Genomic DNA, 15,896 nt, shown 5'->3' on the forward strand with positions numbered 1-15,896 from the left:
TCTTTTCCTAGTGCCACTAGCTTTCATACCATTTTGTTTAGCACAGTCTCATGTCAGAGTGAAAATAGTGTCAAATACAAACCTAGTGAGTTTGTGAGGAGTTGTGAGCTCCTTGTCAATAAGATATGAAAGACTATCCTGTCTATTTTTATAGTTACTTTTCTGCTTTAGTGGCTGAGATAGGGCTTCTGTATTTGAACAGTAGCAAATAAAGCACAGCTTCTCTTTCAACAGTGAAGTAAAGTATTTCAGCAGAATTTACAATGTGACTTGAAATTACGTAGAGATTAGTATGTTTAGTTGAGTTGCTATATAGGTGTTTTATGAAAAGTAGCCAATTCCGTGCACCTAGTTTTACTGACCATACTCTCTATATAAGCCTCCATGAACCTGGCTGGTTTTCTGCATTATTTGCATTTATTGCCTGTATGCAAGCATAGTCTGAGAATATTTTTAAATCAGAATTTATGTGTCAACTGCTTTATTTTGCTTTATCTAAACCCATATGAAGATAAAGTGCAGAGCAGAACAGCAGCTTGTGTGTGACCTTTACAGTCTTCAAATCTGCTGTGGCACCATTTCTGCTCTATAGAAGTGCTTAGGAAAGGAGAGCATGTAGATTGTGCAGTCTGTGCTTTAGCTAATATTTTCTTAGTTATATAAACAGTGATAGTTTGCCTGTCTCTTAGTAACAGCTTATTTTCCAGGATCACACAAGGGTTGGTGCAGATACCTCTCAGGATATACAGCTCTTTGGTATAGGAATCCAACCAGAACACTGTGAGATTGATATTGCTTTAGATGGAGAAGTCACACTCACACCAAAAGAAAATGCAAGGTAAGGAAGATCAGCAGCACTTTCCAGTGAAGTGTTTGCTTTTCTTTACCAGAAGATAATTTACATGCATTTTTATTTCACAGTTGGAAGTATCTTACATTCTGATCAATGAGTGGCTTCAATATAGGTGACATAAACAGTTACTTAAAAGTGATAAAACTGAGATTTCCCCACTCGTGTACACACATGCTCACCCACCCACCCACTCTGCAACATAACAGGCAATGTGTTTGGCTCAGAATAAACCATCGCAAGAAGGTATTCAGCGGGAATGGGGGACCGTTGCTTGTCTGTATCCTGGGTGGTAACAGGATCATGGAGACACTGCTGGCTATCCCGACCCATGCGATGGGATAGTGTCGTGTCGTGATGGAGGTGGATAAATTGTGCCTCGTGAGTAGTTCCTGTTGCAAAGCTCAACATTTTGTGGGAAATAGGTGTTTTAAAGATCTGAAGATCTTTAAATTTTTTTGTGATTTTTAAATTTACTTTTTAAATCTTTTATTACTGCTGTGTCTAGTAAATATGCAGTGTGAAGTCACATTTCTCCTTTTGTTCCTACTTCTGTATCTTAATTATTTTTTTATTTTGGGAGCACTGTGGCTTCCTGGATGGAATTGTAAATGTCTTTTCACTTCATCTGTGACGTGTGATAAGCTGTACTTTTGTCCTATTTAATAGTCATGCTACCTGACTGAAATCTGAATATCTAAATAAAATGTAGATTAGTATTAGAAGGAGAAACAGAAGTTTGAGGCACACTTTTAAAAAAATCCAATTTCTTTCGTTCTGCCTTCAGTAAAATAACTCTTGGCATTTGCATTTTTCTTCTGCAGCTGGCAGTACAAAATTTTAAACAGATGGGATTCAGACTTGTGGTGATAGAGTTACTGTGCTGGAAATCAGTCATTTTGACTGGCAAGAACAAAGGCACATGTCAGTAGAAAAAAACGTACTTTGTTTTACTAGTGCCTAGTCTGCAATGCTTAAGTATCAGTTCTTAAGATACTAGTGTCAACAGAAATTTAGTTACCAAATTTCATTGGAGAAAAAAATAAAAATCTGGTTTTAAATCAAATGCTTACATGTTTGTGCTGACTTACTTAAGAGAGACAGCTGAATTTGGAACAATGCATCTGAAAAGGCTTTTTTCATTTTACTTCAGTTTTTTTTCCCTTTCAAATAAAATGTTCTGCTTTGTGACTCACATATGCAAAAGTTCAACAGCTCCATTTTTCCCATTTTATGGTTGAAACTTAATTACGGAAAACCTAAATACAAATACAGCAGTATACCAGATGTTCACAAAAATAGATCCTTCTTAATAATAGAGGCTCCATTTGTTGAAAGAATGAAACTTGGATCTAAGGGTCTTTTCTTACGCTTGAATGCAGAGTATGTTAACAGTATATTTTACAACTGTGTGTTGACTAACGTGTATCTTGGAGAGCTTTATCAGTAGGATTTGTATGCAACTAAGTTTGCCGACTGTTTATAAGAAGCAGGCAGTGACCCAGTTTGAAAAATGGGCATTTAAAGAAAACTGTGCAACTAAAAGCGACGTTGTCTGTATGTTTACTGAAGAGTTGTTCCAGCCAAAGCTGGAAGGGAAGGGTGCTTTGTGTTTAATTCTGACAGTAGAAATCAGACCGGTAACTTTCCTGTTGATTCTTTAGAGAAACTAGCAGATTTGTGCATCATATGATACAAATCACTGTCTGTAGATGGGAGAAGCAGTAGATCATGTAGTTGCTTTTCAACCTTTTGTTTTTAGGACTTCACTGAAGTCGTATTTTCTTTTTTCAGATCCTGTGTAAATGGTGCACTGGTATGTTCTGTCACTCAGTTATGGCATGGAGATAGAATATTATGGGGAAACAACCACTTTTTTAGGTAATAGTTGTTATTTGCATTCCAGCCTCTTTACATCTAGCCTATTTTTTTTTTTTCTTCCACTGTCCTACGTAAACTTTTTAGAAACTGAATTTCAATTTTTACGCAGAATCAATTTACCAAAGAGGAAACGACGAGATTGGCTGAAAGACTTTGAGAAAGAAAGTTCATTAGGAGAGCATGATCTGGATGCAGCTAGTGAAGCTTCTTCAGAACCGGACTACAACTATGAGTTTGCACAAATGGAAGTTATTATGAAGACACTGAATAGTAATGGTAAGGCAGCTGCCGGATTAAAATGTTCTTTTGAATTGTCTAACAAATTCAGCACAGAACTTAATTTCTGGGTAAAACAAGTGGTGCAGTAGCTCCAGGGGCCTTTGGAGCATTTTCAGAAAAAGGTATTTTACAGAAACAATGTTAGGCGTATATACACACGTACGTACGCACGCGCATATACGTACGCGCACGTACGCGCACGTGTGTATATATGTGTGTGTATGTGTGCGTGTGTATATATATAAATGCATATAAAAATATATGTGTGTATATATATGTGTGTGTATATATGTAAATGCATATAAAAATGTGTATGTGTGTGTATATATGTAAATGCATATAAAAATGTGTATGCACCTAGGTATAAATACAGACACACACACACACAGACACACACAAAAATTAGTAGTTGGTTTGTGCCCTGACACAGAATTTTGTCTGTACATCTGCTCTCTGTTATAGTACAGCTGAATTGTAATCATATGCCTGTCAAATCATCTTCTCAGTCCTGCTAACGTCTTGGTTTTGCAAGTTACTGCAAACAAAAGGGTGCTCCAGATACGGCTCAGTTAATTTCATCCTTCCTTTTGTATCAAATATTATTTGACACCATTTTAACCTTAGTAGGAAAACACTGACATGATAACAAATCAACAGTCAGATGTCAGCTAGTGTGGTTTTAATGCTTGATCACTCTCAATATTTTATTTAATCTTTGTTAAAACCTATTGTGATCCTTTTTTTTGGCCAGTATAGTAAAATACAGTATATATGAAATAATAGTATGGTGTATATAAAGCAATATGGTGGTTTTGTGGTTTCCAGAAGGCAAGTCATAGTTCATATAATATAATATGGTATGAAGAAATGCTGAAAAACTCGGTAAACTACTGAATGCTTTGTACATGTTTTTTAATACACAAAATTTGAGAGGCAAATACTTGGGTTTTGGTCACTGACCAAGACGACACCGTAGGTGTTTCATTGCTTTCTGTTCTTTATTCATATCTTCGCAGTATTTCCATTGTTTGCCGTGGTTTACTTGTTGAAATACAGTATTTACTTTTTTTTCTTGGTTTCCTCTTTAACTTTCTCTGTCTTACTGTTGAATAGAGCATGATGGTTTCATATGCATAATGTTCTAGCAAGAGTTAGCAACTTTTTTACAATTTGATTTTAATGGGATTTCTTGTGTGAGTGAGTAACAGGGTCAGGTCGTTTAAGTTGATGTGAAATTACTGTTTGATAACAGAAATATTCTCATTATGGTTCACTCGTACCAGGAGATGAATTTCAGATGAATTTGCCATCCTGGTGGTCTTCAGTGTTGTCGTCCCTCGTGAAGATTCTGTTGCCTGTCTTAAGGCCTCAGACCATCCCGTATCTGTGCCAAAACTGGGACAAAGGTTTTGAACTTGATTGGCTCATGCATGAGACTGCTGGAGAAATTTGAAAGCATTAATTGATGCTTGATCTGCTTGTCACTAACCGGGATTTGACTAAACTGTAGCAGTCTACAATGAGTCAGTGTTCTTTGAATGGGGCGGGGGGGGGCACATTTTTTGGTTTTCTTGTGTTGTTATCTAGCTGATGGAAATGATTCTTCACAATATTTCAAGTGTTTTAACATTTTAGTTCAGTAGGCTTTTTTGGTTGTGATCCAGGCTAATTTTTGTCTTGGTCGGTTGTTTTCTGTGTCTTTGCTGTGTGCAGTGCAGACCTCGCTGTTTCTTTAGAGTACTTTCTAAGGCACAGCAAGTGTTAGCAGTCATACACATTGCACAGTTTCAGAGGCATCAGAACCCAATTTTTCTGCTTCTTGTCTCTTCTGCCCCCTGCCACGTAGGTGTTGCTTCACTAAGTTGGAGTAGTAAGTGATAATAAAGCCCTGACAAAACCAAGTGACTGTGAGGATCATCGGCTGGTCTTTTGATTGGAAGCCAGCTAGTGCTTCCAGGTTCTGTTCTTCTCAATGGTGTAGTTAAAATACAGTTTTGCTCACAGGCTTCCAGTTTGCTGTGTAAGAAGTAAAGCAGCTTTGTTGCGATACCATTTATTTATTCTTCCTTAAAATGAAAAATAAATACAGGTCAGGAAGAAGAAATAACTAGATAACTGAAGACAATTAATTCTGTTTGTATTCTCTGGAGAAACCCTAGGTGGGTATAAAGGGGTATTTTAAAAATTTCATCAGATAATTATTTTATAGGCAGGTATTGATATAGCCCAAAGCAAGAGGTTTTGGGTTTTTTTTCCCCCTTGATCTTTTTGAGAACAGTAACCTTCTTTAAATAAATAGCCTAGCTTCTCCAGAGCGCAAGCATATTTGTTTTTATAGCATTTAACCAGTACAGAAGTGTCACATACTGCATCCGGCTCCAGAGAAGCTCTGAGGAAAATGTGTAGCTTTGAAAACAGCTATAAAGAAAACATGCAGATTCTTTCGTCCCTTCAGCCTGTTAACTTTCTTCGTGGGATTCTGTCAGATCAGCTTTGTACTGCTGATTTGTGATGTTGGTCAAACACAGAATGCAGCAAAGAAGTTTACTTTATTCTTGTATAGGGTGCAGTGGTTAAGTAAACAATGTGATTAGGTTACCCAGCTTCTCATTTAAGCAAACAAAACTGTTGTTACGGCTCGGGATGGGGATTTTGATGAAACTTAGCAAAGCAGCCTGTGTCATAATCTTCTTCCCACTTGTTTAGAAAAATGCACTTACATGAAATCTTAAGGAATTAATTCAGCGTTGTTGTTACTGGATTAACAGGTTCCAGATGTGAATTAAGTGACATTGCAGCAAGGTAGTAAATGCTCTTCATCGTATGGAGAAAGTACCTTCTTCTGGTTCAGTGTTAACATTCTAACATTTTGCAGAGGATTAACTGCATACGAACAGTCTTCTCAGGGCCATTGAACTCGTCACATGTGTATATATATATATATATATATATATATATATATATATATATGTAAAAGATTGGGACCTGGGCCTTTTAACACAGTATGGAATTTGCTGTGCATTTGGCAGGTTTTGGGTAGAATCTTCCCTAATTTATTTGACTTTGTATGAGAAATCCAAAATTGTGGGACATGGTGTTTAAATCTAACTTAAACACTATTGTAGTTCTTCTGAATTGTGAAAAACTTGACTTTATTTTTTAATCTTCTGACTAGATGTTTATTATTCACACCATATTTTGCTTTTTCACTGTGAAAGGCTTGGGAGTTTCTGTGTAAAGTCTTTCAAAAGTTAAATTGAAGACTTTTCTAAGAGTGTAGATTTTTCTTCTGCATTTCAATACAAGCAAATACTCCCCCCCCCCCCCCCCGAACAGTAATGGCTTTCGTTTAAATGAGGAATTTTTAGACTAGACTCTTGCATCTCATTCCAAATATTTCACATGTTTCCAAGTATTTGATCTTGTGGTGGCTGTGAACCTGTAAATATATGTGCCTGGAATTTGTATTAAGGAAATCTGTATTAAGTCACTTGTATCAAGGAAATCTGCTCCCTGAACTCAGAGCTGGTCTTTGAGCAGTTTAGGAAAGTCTTGTCTTAATGAGTCAGCCTTAGATTCATTTCCTGTGTTTGCAAACACAATAGAGGGCTTTAATTTCTTCCATGCCTCTTCTGTATCTTCTGCATAATACCTGATTTCTCAACCATTCTTCACATAATGAAAACAATTTTAGGGATTGTCCAGTAAAACCTATGTATGTGAAGGTAATTCTGGTATTATCTGGAGAAGTTAGGAGGAGGAGGATGATGCAGATCAACATGAATAACTTGGTTTGTAGTCCAGAATATTAGAACTTGGTTCAGTCAGTTGTTTTTGTTGCACTGTCTGTTTAAAAGCTAAAAATAGCTAACTTTTTCTGAGAATGTCAAGTACTAAAAATTAATATTTCTGGTTATTTTAAGACACTTCTATGCTTCACTGTTTTGCTATTTGGTTGCTATTTATGCTGACTGATTTTTAACTTTGTGCTTTATAATTACCATTGTGGTGGTATTTTATGATGCCTTTGCATGAACCCAGTGATTTCTTCCCTGGATAAGGGTAGGGCCACAGTAGCAACTTGCATTAGTTTTTGTTTTCTGCTAAAACTGAAAATATGCTTTATGTCAGTCTTAATATTTCAAATAAGGATGCCGAGAGGTAAATACAAACCCACTGTAACAACAGAACCCTGGAGATCCTGTTTGCTCCTCTGACATTTATAATAGGAAGGATTTGTTTTATAAAATGACTTGCCTAAATAGTCGTGTACGTCAAAATCACAGACAGTGAGTTGGATTATCTTTAGCAAAATTGGTCTCAGTAGTTCTAGTACGTACTAAGTTATTCTATATTGCTGAATACAGTAATAACACATTTGTTTGTGAAGATACAAGGGATGTGGGTTTTGGGAGGGTGTATGTGCATGTTATGGTGACCAACATACACTACTGATGATGAAAAACCTGCAGAACCTTTCATATGATTCCTCTGTTGCATGCTACAGTAACCCAAATCTTATTTGTTTTTTCATGTAGCATTGTAGTATCAGGAACACTTGTGCAAAATCTTACAGGACTGGGTTTTGGTAGTGAGGGCAAGATGGTTCATAACTAAATCACACCAACATGTTTGGTTGTGGTTTTTTTGGAGAAGCACACCTCTAGTTCCAAAGTGGGACAGTGTAATTAAATCTAGGTTTTTTTTTTTTCCCTCCTTTGTGACAGACTGTCATCCTTAAGTGTCACAGCAGCTCTTTGGTTTTTTGGGTTTTGTTTTTTGTTTGGGGTTTTTTGTTTTTTTTTTTTTTAATATTTGCAAAATGCAAGAGGTGTCACAGTTGTTTCAAAGATGAAGATTTTTGCATTTGAAAATCCTGGCGTGTCCTAAACTTGCTACGGTACTTACCCTAATATTCCACCACGCCAGCTATGGAACTTCCCCCTCTCCCTTCCCCTTCTGATGCACAGAATCAGCAATGTGTGAGGTGATGTGCTGTCACTCAGGTATTCATCTAGATTGCTCCTCTGTCAAACCACTTTTTTTGCTCTGTTTAAGCTGTCAGATGTACATACATGAAGCAGATATATACTGGTAGTATATAGAGGGAGCTTATTCCATTTAATTGCTATTTCAGAGCATTGGACCTAAACGCAGGAACAGAGTAATGTTTCTTTAATTTGAATGCAATTTAGGTTTAACTGTAGCTAATTGACATAAGCAGTTGTTATTTCAGGATAGAATATCCAAATGGATGTTCGTTCTGGGTTCATACTGAGAAGAAATGTGGTTTGTAAAGCTAAATGCAGAAGTCACTTCCAGAATGTACTTTGCCTGTTTCAGTGCTGTGAACCGCTTCGGTGCAGTGCAATGTGTGATGAGTCAGTCCATTTGTTTGTCTCAGTTTTCTCCTGCAGCTTTCCAGCATGTTTCATTCTCTGCCAGAATGGAGAAAGTAAATTGCTTTTTACTTCCTTAAATAATTTCCTTCTCTGGTTAACATCATTTTCCCTTGTATTTTGCTTTGTTTTCTTCTTATTAATTTGTTCCCTTTTCCATCTATTCTTTTTTACTACTGGGATCCTGGAACATATTATAACTTCCCAATACCGAAGTATGCAGTAGACAAGGGTCTTAACCATTATTCTAGCCTCTTTGCATGCCATATTTTTTTTTCTTGTTTGGATTTATTTACTTAATGCAATATTTAATTTCTTGGCTGTTTTGGGGGGCAGTGGCCATCTTGTGTTTGCAGCGACTCTGGGATATGTGATGACTGTTACCAAATAAATAATGAGCGTTCTGTAGAGCTGAAATGGCATTTTCTCACTTTTCTGTGGTTTTTTTCTTCCTTTTTTTTTTTTTTTGTTTCCTTTTCTTGTTAGACCCAGTACAAAATGTGGTCCAGATCTTGGAGAAACAGTACTTGGAAGAGAAGCGGAGTGCTCTTGAGGAGCAGCGGCTGATGTACGAACGTGAGTTAGAGCTGCTGCGGCAGCAGCTCTCTCCAGAAAGGCAGCATCAGCATGGCAGCGACAGACTCTCCTACACTGCACAGACTGCACAGCAGAAAGTAAATCTCTGGACAGAAGAGAGGTGAGAATACTGGAGTTAAAGGAATTATAAGAACTACAAAGGGTGAAAGATGAGACTCTAACTGTCTGTCAGAAACTGATAATATATTTTGGTGGAGTTGACGTGCAGTACAAGATCTGCCTCCACCAAAAGTGTTAGCATTTCATTTAGGACTAAGTTCTGATGCATAATGTGCATACAAAATCTTCCTGTGTGATTTAACACACAGATGAAATGAGAACTTAGCTTTTATTGATCAACATTATAGCCTTTTTTTTTTTGTTTTTTAAGATAGAAAAGGGCTTCTGAAATGTTTGGTTTAGCAATTATTATTTAAGTTAGTTCTGGAAAGGAAAAAAGGATAGCACAGAGGTAAATTTGTCAACTCAGGCTAAGGAGTCCATTAAGGAGTATTGTGTGTTGAGAGTATATAGTGAGAGCAAACCATTAAAAAAAAATACAGAAAATGGGAGTCCTTAAATGTTCTGTGTATGTGTCTCTAAAACTAAGCCCAGCTTTAGAAGAGTTTGATAACTGCAGAATAGTCAAAGAGAGTATCTTTGAGCTATTTAGGAAGTAAAAGGCTTGCCATGAGGCTTGCCTCTTTGCAAAGGAATAGTGTGGCACCTGAATGCAGCCTTGGTGAAAGATCATCGAGAGATTTGCAGGGATTGTTAAAAAAGCAGACTAGGAAGATGTGAGCAGAGCTTAAGCAGCACATGTGTGTTTGCATCTTGACAATGAGAGAAGCTTGTTCTTAGTATCATTGGGGAGCAAAGGAAGTCAACTCCATGGAGAGAAGTTCTAGGGCCAGCAACCAAGATGATTTAGGTTTTCGGCATACAAATGAGTATTCTGTCATTGGGTTAATTCAGCAGGAAGAATGACTAGATTCACTCACAGGTTTCTTGTAGATTTCTTTTAAATCTATTTTCTTTTAAAGCAGAAGCTTCATTATTCACTCAGCCTTTTTTCTATATGTAGTGAATTTGAGTGCTCTTTCCTATTTTGATTATTTTTGCTTGTTCTCCACCATTTAAAAAAAAATAAATCCATGTACAAGAGGATCCTAATAAAGATAGCCACGATTGTATTGCAGCTTTCAACTTCAGAGTGTTAGAAATAGAACAGAACAGATCTTGGTTTAGTTTTTGTGCAAGGTTTTGTTTTATAGTTTCTGCCCAATTTGGCCTGGGAAAAAAAAAACCTAAAGAAATAACAAACTGTTGACCCATTCACCAGCAATGACTAGAATGTTTTCCATGGCAAGCATACAGAGTAGTGGTGCTGTGTTTCAACTTTAATTAAAATAATTGTTTGCCCCTGTAAGAGCTAAAACCAGAATTATTGGGAACTGAATGTAAAGCATTGTAGAGTCATTGTTGGGATTTGCAGACTCTTTTAGGGCTGCAGAAGGAGTGCAAAATAAGAAATGCGCTTGCTGGAATCATTGCTATTCAGAACTGTTTTGAGCACAGCGAGGCCATCAAAAAATCAGTGATAACCCTTTCAGCAGCAGAGAACTGGGCTTACTGGCAAGGGAAGATGCAACAGAAGGGAAAAGGAAGTAGCAAAAAACTTTCTGCCTGTCCTTGAGAGCTGAGAAGAAAAAATTGTAATTGTGATCAACTTAAAATAAACCAACCACCACAACCATGGAATGACATAAAAAAGGAGAATCTGGAGTGATATCAAGGCTAGGTGTTCTGCCAGCCTTCTCTTCTCGGTAGTTGTTAGATGTCTCTTAGGAGGAGCTGTGCATTGAACAAGCATTTTTGCCTCTGGATTGCATGGGTGAATGCTTTACTCTATATAACTGTTTAACTACCTGAAGTCTGTACTTTGCTGCGTTGTACAAAAGAGGAGCATGGAGGCTTTTCGTTGTGATCAGCAGGGAGTCTGATAATGTTTTGGTGGCATGGCATCAAATAAACAGTTTTCTGGAAGAACTAATTATCAGTTTCCTGTCCTCCAGAAGATCCTCTGAGGTATATTTTTTTATTTATTTATAATTCTAAAAGAGGTTTGGGCTTCTGAAAAAAAGGGGAAAAAATGGAATCTTCTTAAAAAAGAAACAAGAAAAAAAATCTTTGAGGGATTTCTGCTGTAAAAGCATGGTAACGTGGTGCTGAGAGGGTTTTACCAGCCAACTGGCCAGAGGGCAAGAAATGCAGGAAAAACTGGGAACACTGGTTGTGAAGTACGTGCAAAAGAGCCAAGTGTCCAGGTTGTACGGGATTTGATTAGTGAAGTTTTAGCTGTTGCTCTGTTGCCACTGCAAATGAAGCTGAGCTCTACTGGATCAAACAGCAAGATGAATTTGATAGGTATCAGATGCAGGCACGTGGTTCTATCTGTCATATCAGCTAGAACACGTTGCACAGAGTTTATTCTGGCTCTGTGCTGACTATGGAAGGACAGATGACACCTGACCCGGTGTTAAAACCTGTTGGCATAAAGTTAACCCATTGTAACTTTCAACAAATTTAATTTGTCGGAGTGTGGAGGGGTGGTGGTGTACTGGACCAGAGGTTTAGCTCAGCATTTTCTGTACCTGGCATTAAGAATGCCAGAGACTTGCAGTGACACCTCGTGAGTGTCAGATGTAAGTTTCCCTTGTCTGGCTTAAATAATTGTTTCAGAATTTCCTGTTCAGTGGGTATTTGCTTTGGTTAATATCCTGATGGAGCTTGTCATATGTCTTGTGTAGTAAGAATTAAGAAATCCTATCTGAAACTTTTTTTTTTTTGCTGGAGTTTCTGGAAGGGTGCTGGCACAGCTATATACAGAGGAATGCAACTGTCGTGAGAATTGCCCATAATAATTGGTTGAGTTACTCATAAGTCCTCCTTACAGTCTTAAACCATTCCTTTTTCAAGGATCTAGCTAAGACAAGATCAGTGTGGGAGCCTCCCCAAACAGCTCACCAGATGCCAGTTTCCTGGATCAAGGAAGGGACTGGCTGTAGCTGAATCCCATGGTTCTTACAGCACTTACAGATCAAAGCTGCCTTCTGTTTCTCAAGCCAGGCAGCTGTCTCGCGGTGGTTGCAGGTCTAATGCACTCTCAGTATTAAGTACTATTTAGTGACTAATTCTTGACTCTACCTTCATTTTCTGGGTGAATCCAAAATTATAGCTGTTTGCAGAATGTGTCACTCCCGTGGTCTGGGATTGCTCGTTTAATCTCGATGGCCTGGATAACAGAAGCAAGAGGCAGAGGGAAAGGAATTTCCCGTGTAACGCCAGGAGCAGATATGGAGGAAGTGGACTAAAAGTCCACTGATAGTAGCAGCTCTTTAAGATCTAACAAAACCCACCTCTGTTGCAAACTTAGGCTAGATAGGGGAGAGACACAAAGCTGCATGTTTTAGCATGTTGAAGGCACTAAAATTCAAGGCTGCTTCTAACACTGCTGGTTGTTTACCACTTTGGTATCAGGGAACCAACAGAGTGCAATTTGAATTACCCAGGCTGTTATTTGGGATATTTTGAAAAGAGCTATCTATTCATGAAGAATTCTGTCAGGGGCTGAAAGGCATATTAACAGTTGTTTGTGGCTTCTACTATACATACATACAAAAGATCTGAGCTTATCTGAATAAAGGCAAATAGGCAAACTTGCCTGTATTCACAGCAAGGAACATAAGTTTACTTGTTCCTCCTATGAAGTCTGTAACGTAATGTATTTTGTAGAAATTAGAAGTGTATATGCACAACGCGTACTGTGTTTCAGTAGGGCTTTGCATAGAAAAGCTAAAAAATCATACAGGGGAGTGCTGGTCACTGAAATATCTGAAGTTTGATCTTGAGTTTTATGAAGATTATGAGATGCAGTAAGTACTGTTGGGATTACAAAGAAAGGAGGACTTCGCATTTGCTCAGAGGATAATCGTGATACTTTTAAATGGCAATTTAAAGACAAGAATCCCAGGTAGAGTGCGTATCTTAGTATCGGAGGTGGAGGTATAGTATGTGTCACAGAAGGTTTGCCAGGTGTTGGGTTAGAACAGATTTGCTTAGACAGGCCTTAGAAACCTTTTTGGAATTTTTCCAGAAGCTGTTAACTGTACGGAGTGCACGAGCTTTAACCTGTGCTCATTCCTCTATTACTTAAAAGGTACTTCAGGTATATAGGACTTAAAATTTTTAATATTTTTTTTTAATGTGTACATTTGAGATGGTTTAAGTGTACAGAGGGGAGGTCTGAGGGTCTGTAGCACTGCAGAGCCCTAGCTGTAATGTAAAGCTTTGGCCTGCAGTGATTGCAGGTTCCATCATCACGATCTGAGGAAAAGCAGGTTTTATCTAGATAAGTCTCACATGTTGGGGCTGGTAGTTCCTGTGGAACAGGACTCCAGATTAAAGACAAAGACAACTGCAATTATTTCATTTCTTGAAAATTAGGAATGTCCCTAGGGCTTTTAACAAATCATCACTGTAACAACTCCTACTGTACTGTGCCCTTTTATTTGGGCATTACTGTGCTAGACTTATCTCAAAAGTGGTACGTTTGTTTAATACGTGATCACTGCTTTTCCTCAGTAAAATGGTCTGACGCTGTTTCATGTTTGCTGACATAGTGCTATACAGCATTTTTTCTTAAACTTGTTTCAGAAAAGTCTTTGTTAGCAACTCTATTTGCAGCTTTCCAATATTAGAAATAGGTTTCTGTGTATTTTTCATGTTACCTACTGCACCACAGGGATGAATTGTTTCGACAGAGCCTGGCTAAACTTCGAGAGCAGATAGTAAAGGCAAATACACTGGTGAGAGAAGCAAACTTCTTAGCAGAAGAAATGAGTAAGCTAACAGATTATCAAGTAACACTTCAGATCCCTGCTGAAAACCTCAGTGCCAACAAAAAGGTAATGACAGCAAAGAATGCTAGAAAATTGTAGTTTTACGGCTGATCTAAAATATGTAGATGTATATAATATCTAATTTGAGGCCACAAAATGTTACTTTTGTTAGATTGTGCATAAGCAAAATATGGGTACTATCTGACTTTAATATATTGAAAGTGCATAATTATAAATAAAAATGAGAACGTGGCATTAAGTATGGCTCTTGCTGTTCTTTCAAGTGTATGATCACCATATGTGCATGTGGTTTGTGAACAGACATCTGTGTTCTATTGCTGTAAAACCTGCATTTTAGTTGTTTGCAAAAATTACCAGTTTTTATTAGATGCCTACGTTTTTTTTGTCTTGAGGGTTTTCTAGTTGTAGTGCCTGCTGTAAATATAATGATAGCAATTAGGATAATGTGCTTGTCATATGTGGTTTGATTGAGAGTGTTAATGTTCCTGTGTGAATAGAAGTTGTCTGAGAAGGACAAAGAGGTCAGGATCCTCAGAGATGTATAGGGTGTGCTGTGTTTGAGGACAGAGATAGTATGGCTGGCATGCAGAGAGAAGCTGCATGTTCTGTATTTGATTCTGTTTTAGGAATGCAGTTTGAGTGAAGAGTTAAACGACTTACATGCACCTTTCCTGCAGTGATTATTTTTTCCTCTGATTTAGAGGGGTGCAATAGTAAGCGAGCCTGCTATTCAAGTGAGAAGAAAAGGAAGAGGTACTCAAGTGTGGACTATCGAGAAACTAGAGAACAAATTGATTGACATGAGAGACCTCTATCAAGAGTGGAAGGAGAAAATTCCTGAGGTATTGTGTAGATTTTCTGAAAGCGATCAGAGATGGAGTTTGTTTTAACCCCTTTTAATATAGTGTACAGATCAAGTGCAATGACTTTGTCTATGAAAGGGTACAGTATTGTGATATTTTTTTTGAACTAGAAATAATACTAAATACTCAAAATGCCCATGCATAATAAAGCACAGCTATGTCCTATCCTCACTTGCATTCTCAGGTATAAATGTGCTGAGGTCAGATATTATTGTGTTGAGATAGTGACTCATGATGCCACTAAGAGTTTACCTGGCATAATATAGGTGCCATGCAGATAGGCACAGGCTCTGAATAGAAGCAGGAAAACTGTATTAGAAATAGAATTATTAAATTGTGGTAAGTATCAAAACTAGCAAAGATGCTGCTTAGATACACTCAAGGTGCAGAGCATAGTAGTGGGGTAGAACTTGAGCTTAAAATGTGAAATACTCATTTGTTTGTCCCCCAACCTTAAAGTGGTGAGGAAATCAACTGAAGGCACTTAGTCAACATCAGTATCTCCATGAAAACTAAGTGGCATTTCCTGATAATTTTAATAGTACATTAACCTTGGCAAATAAGTGTGACACTTGTCAAAAGTGTGCTTGTTAACTGGCAAGAGATAGATATGAGGTTCGGTGTTCCAGAAGATGTCCTCTAGGTATCCAGGTAGAACTGCGTAGGAAGTATATCTTTCTGTCTTGTGGCTGATAGGAAGCACCTAAATGACTTGTGTCAAGAATCATTCTCAAATATGTTTGAACAGCTGTTGTGCCTTTGTTACATGCCTTGGACAGGACAATGGGAATCTCTAAAATCATAACACAGGGGAAGTCAAGCACTTCATCTGTGCCTGTTGAAGACAACGATGATTTTGCTGCTGACTTTAGTAAGAATTGATAGCACATCCTTTGAATACATTAATATGTCTGCCTGAGCCAGGATCGTCCTTGCCATGACCTATGTCATCCATAATGCATGTGGTCTATGTGCTACATAGAAACACGTAGGTCAAATGCATGTGTTGAAGACGAAGGAGGAGGAGAAGGGAAGGAGCTGACAAGTCTGCTGAGGAGTGCATATTGTGCTAGGAACCTGCATGAATTCTTTGTGGCTGTATATGGGGTATTGGCGTAGAAAATGC

General features: G+C 37.9%; 1 protein-coding gene across 4 annotated transcripts in view; it reads left to right on the top strand.

Moving 5' to 3' along the window:
• The window catches only part of KIF13A (kinesin family member 13A), a 118,675-nt gene that overhangs the window by 77,457 nt on the left and 25,322 nt on the right, over window positions 1-15,896 (top strand). For 3 of the 4 annotated variants that reach the window (XM_063325835.1, XM_063325833.1, XM_063325834.1), the window contains exons 14-19: window positions 708-838; window positions 2,645-2,731; window positions 2,841-3,007; window positions 8,896-9,106; window positions 13,790-13,952; window positions 14,609-14,749. In XM_063325835.1, the coding sequence (XP_063181905.1) occupies window positions 708-838; window positions 2,645-2,731; window positions 2,841-3,007; window positions 8,896-9,106; window positions 13,790-13,952; window positions 14,609-14,749 (900 nt within the window). Of the gene's footprint in view, window positions 1-707; window positions 839-2,644; window positions 2,732-2,840; window positions 3,008-4,293; window positions 4,417-8,895; window positions 9,107-13,789; window positions 13,953-14,608; window positions 14,750-15,896 lie in introns of all 4 variants that reach the window. The other variant, XM_063325832.1, reaches the window with a different exon arrangement.

The sequence above is a fragment of the Chroicocephalus ridibundus genome, chromosome 2, assembly GCF_963924245.1.
Source record: "Chroicocephalus ridibundus chromosome 2, bChrRid1.1, whole genome shotgun sequence".
Classification (NCBI taxonomy): domain Eukaryota; kingdom Metazoa; phylum Chordata; class Aves; order Charadriiformes; family Laridae; genus Chroicocephalus; species Chroicocephalus ridibundus.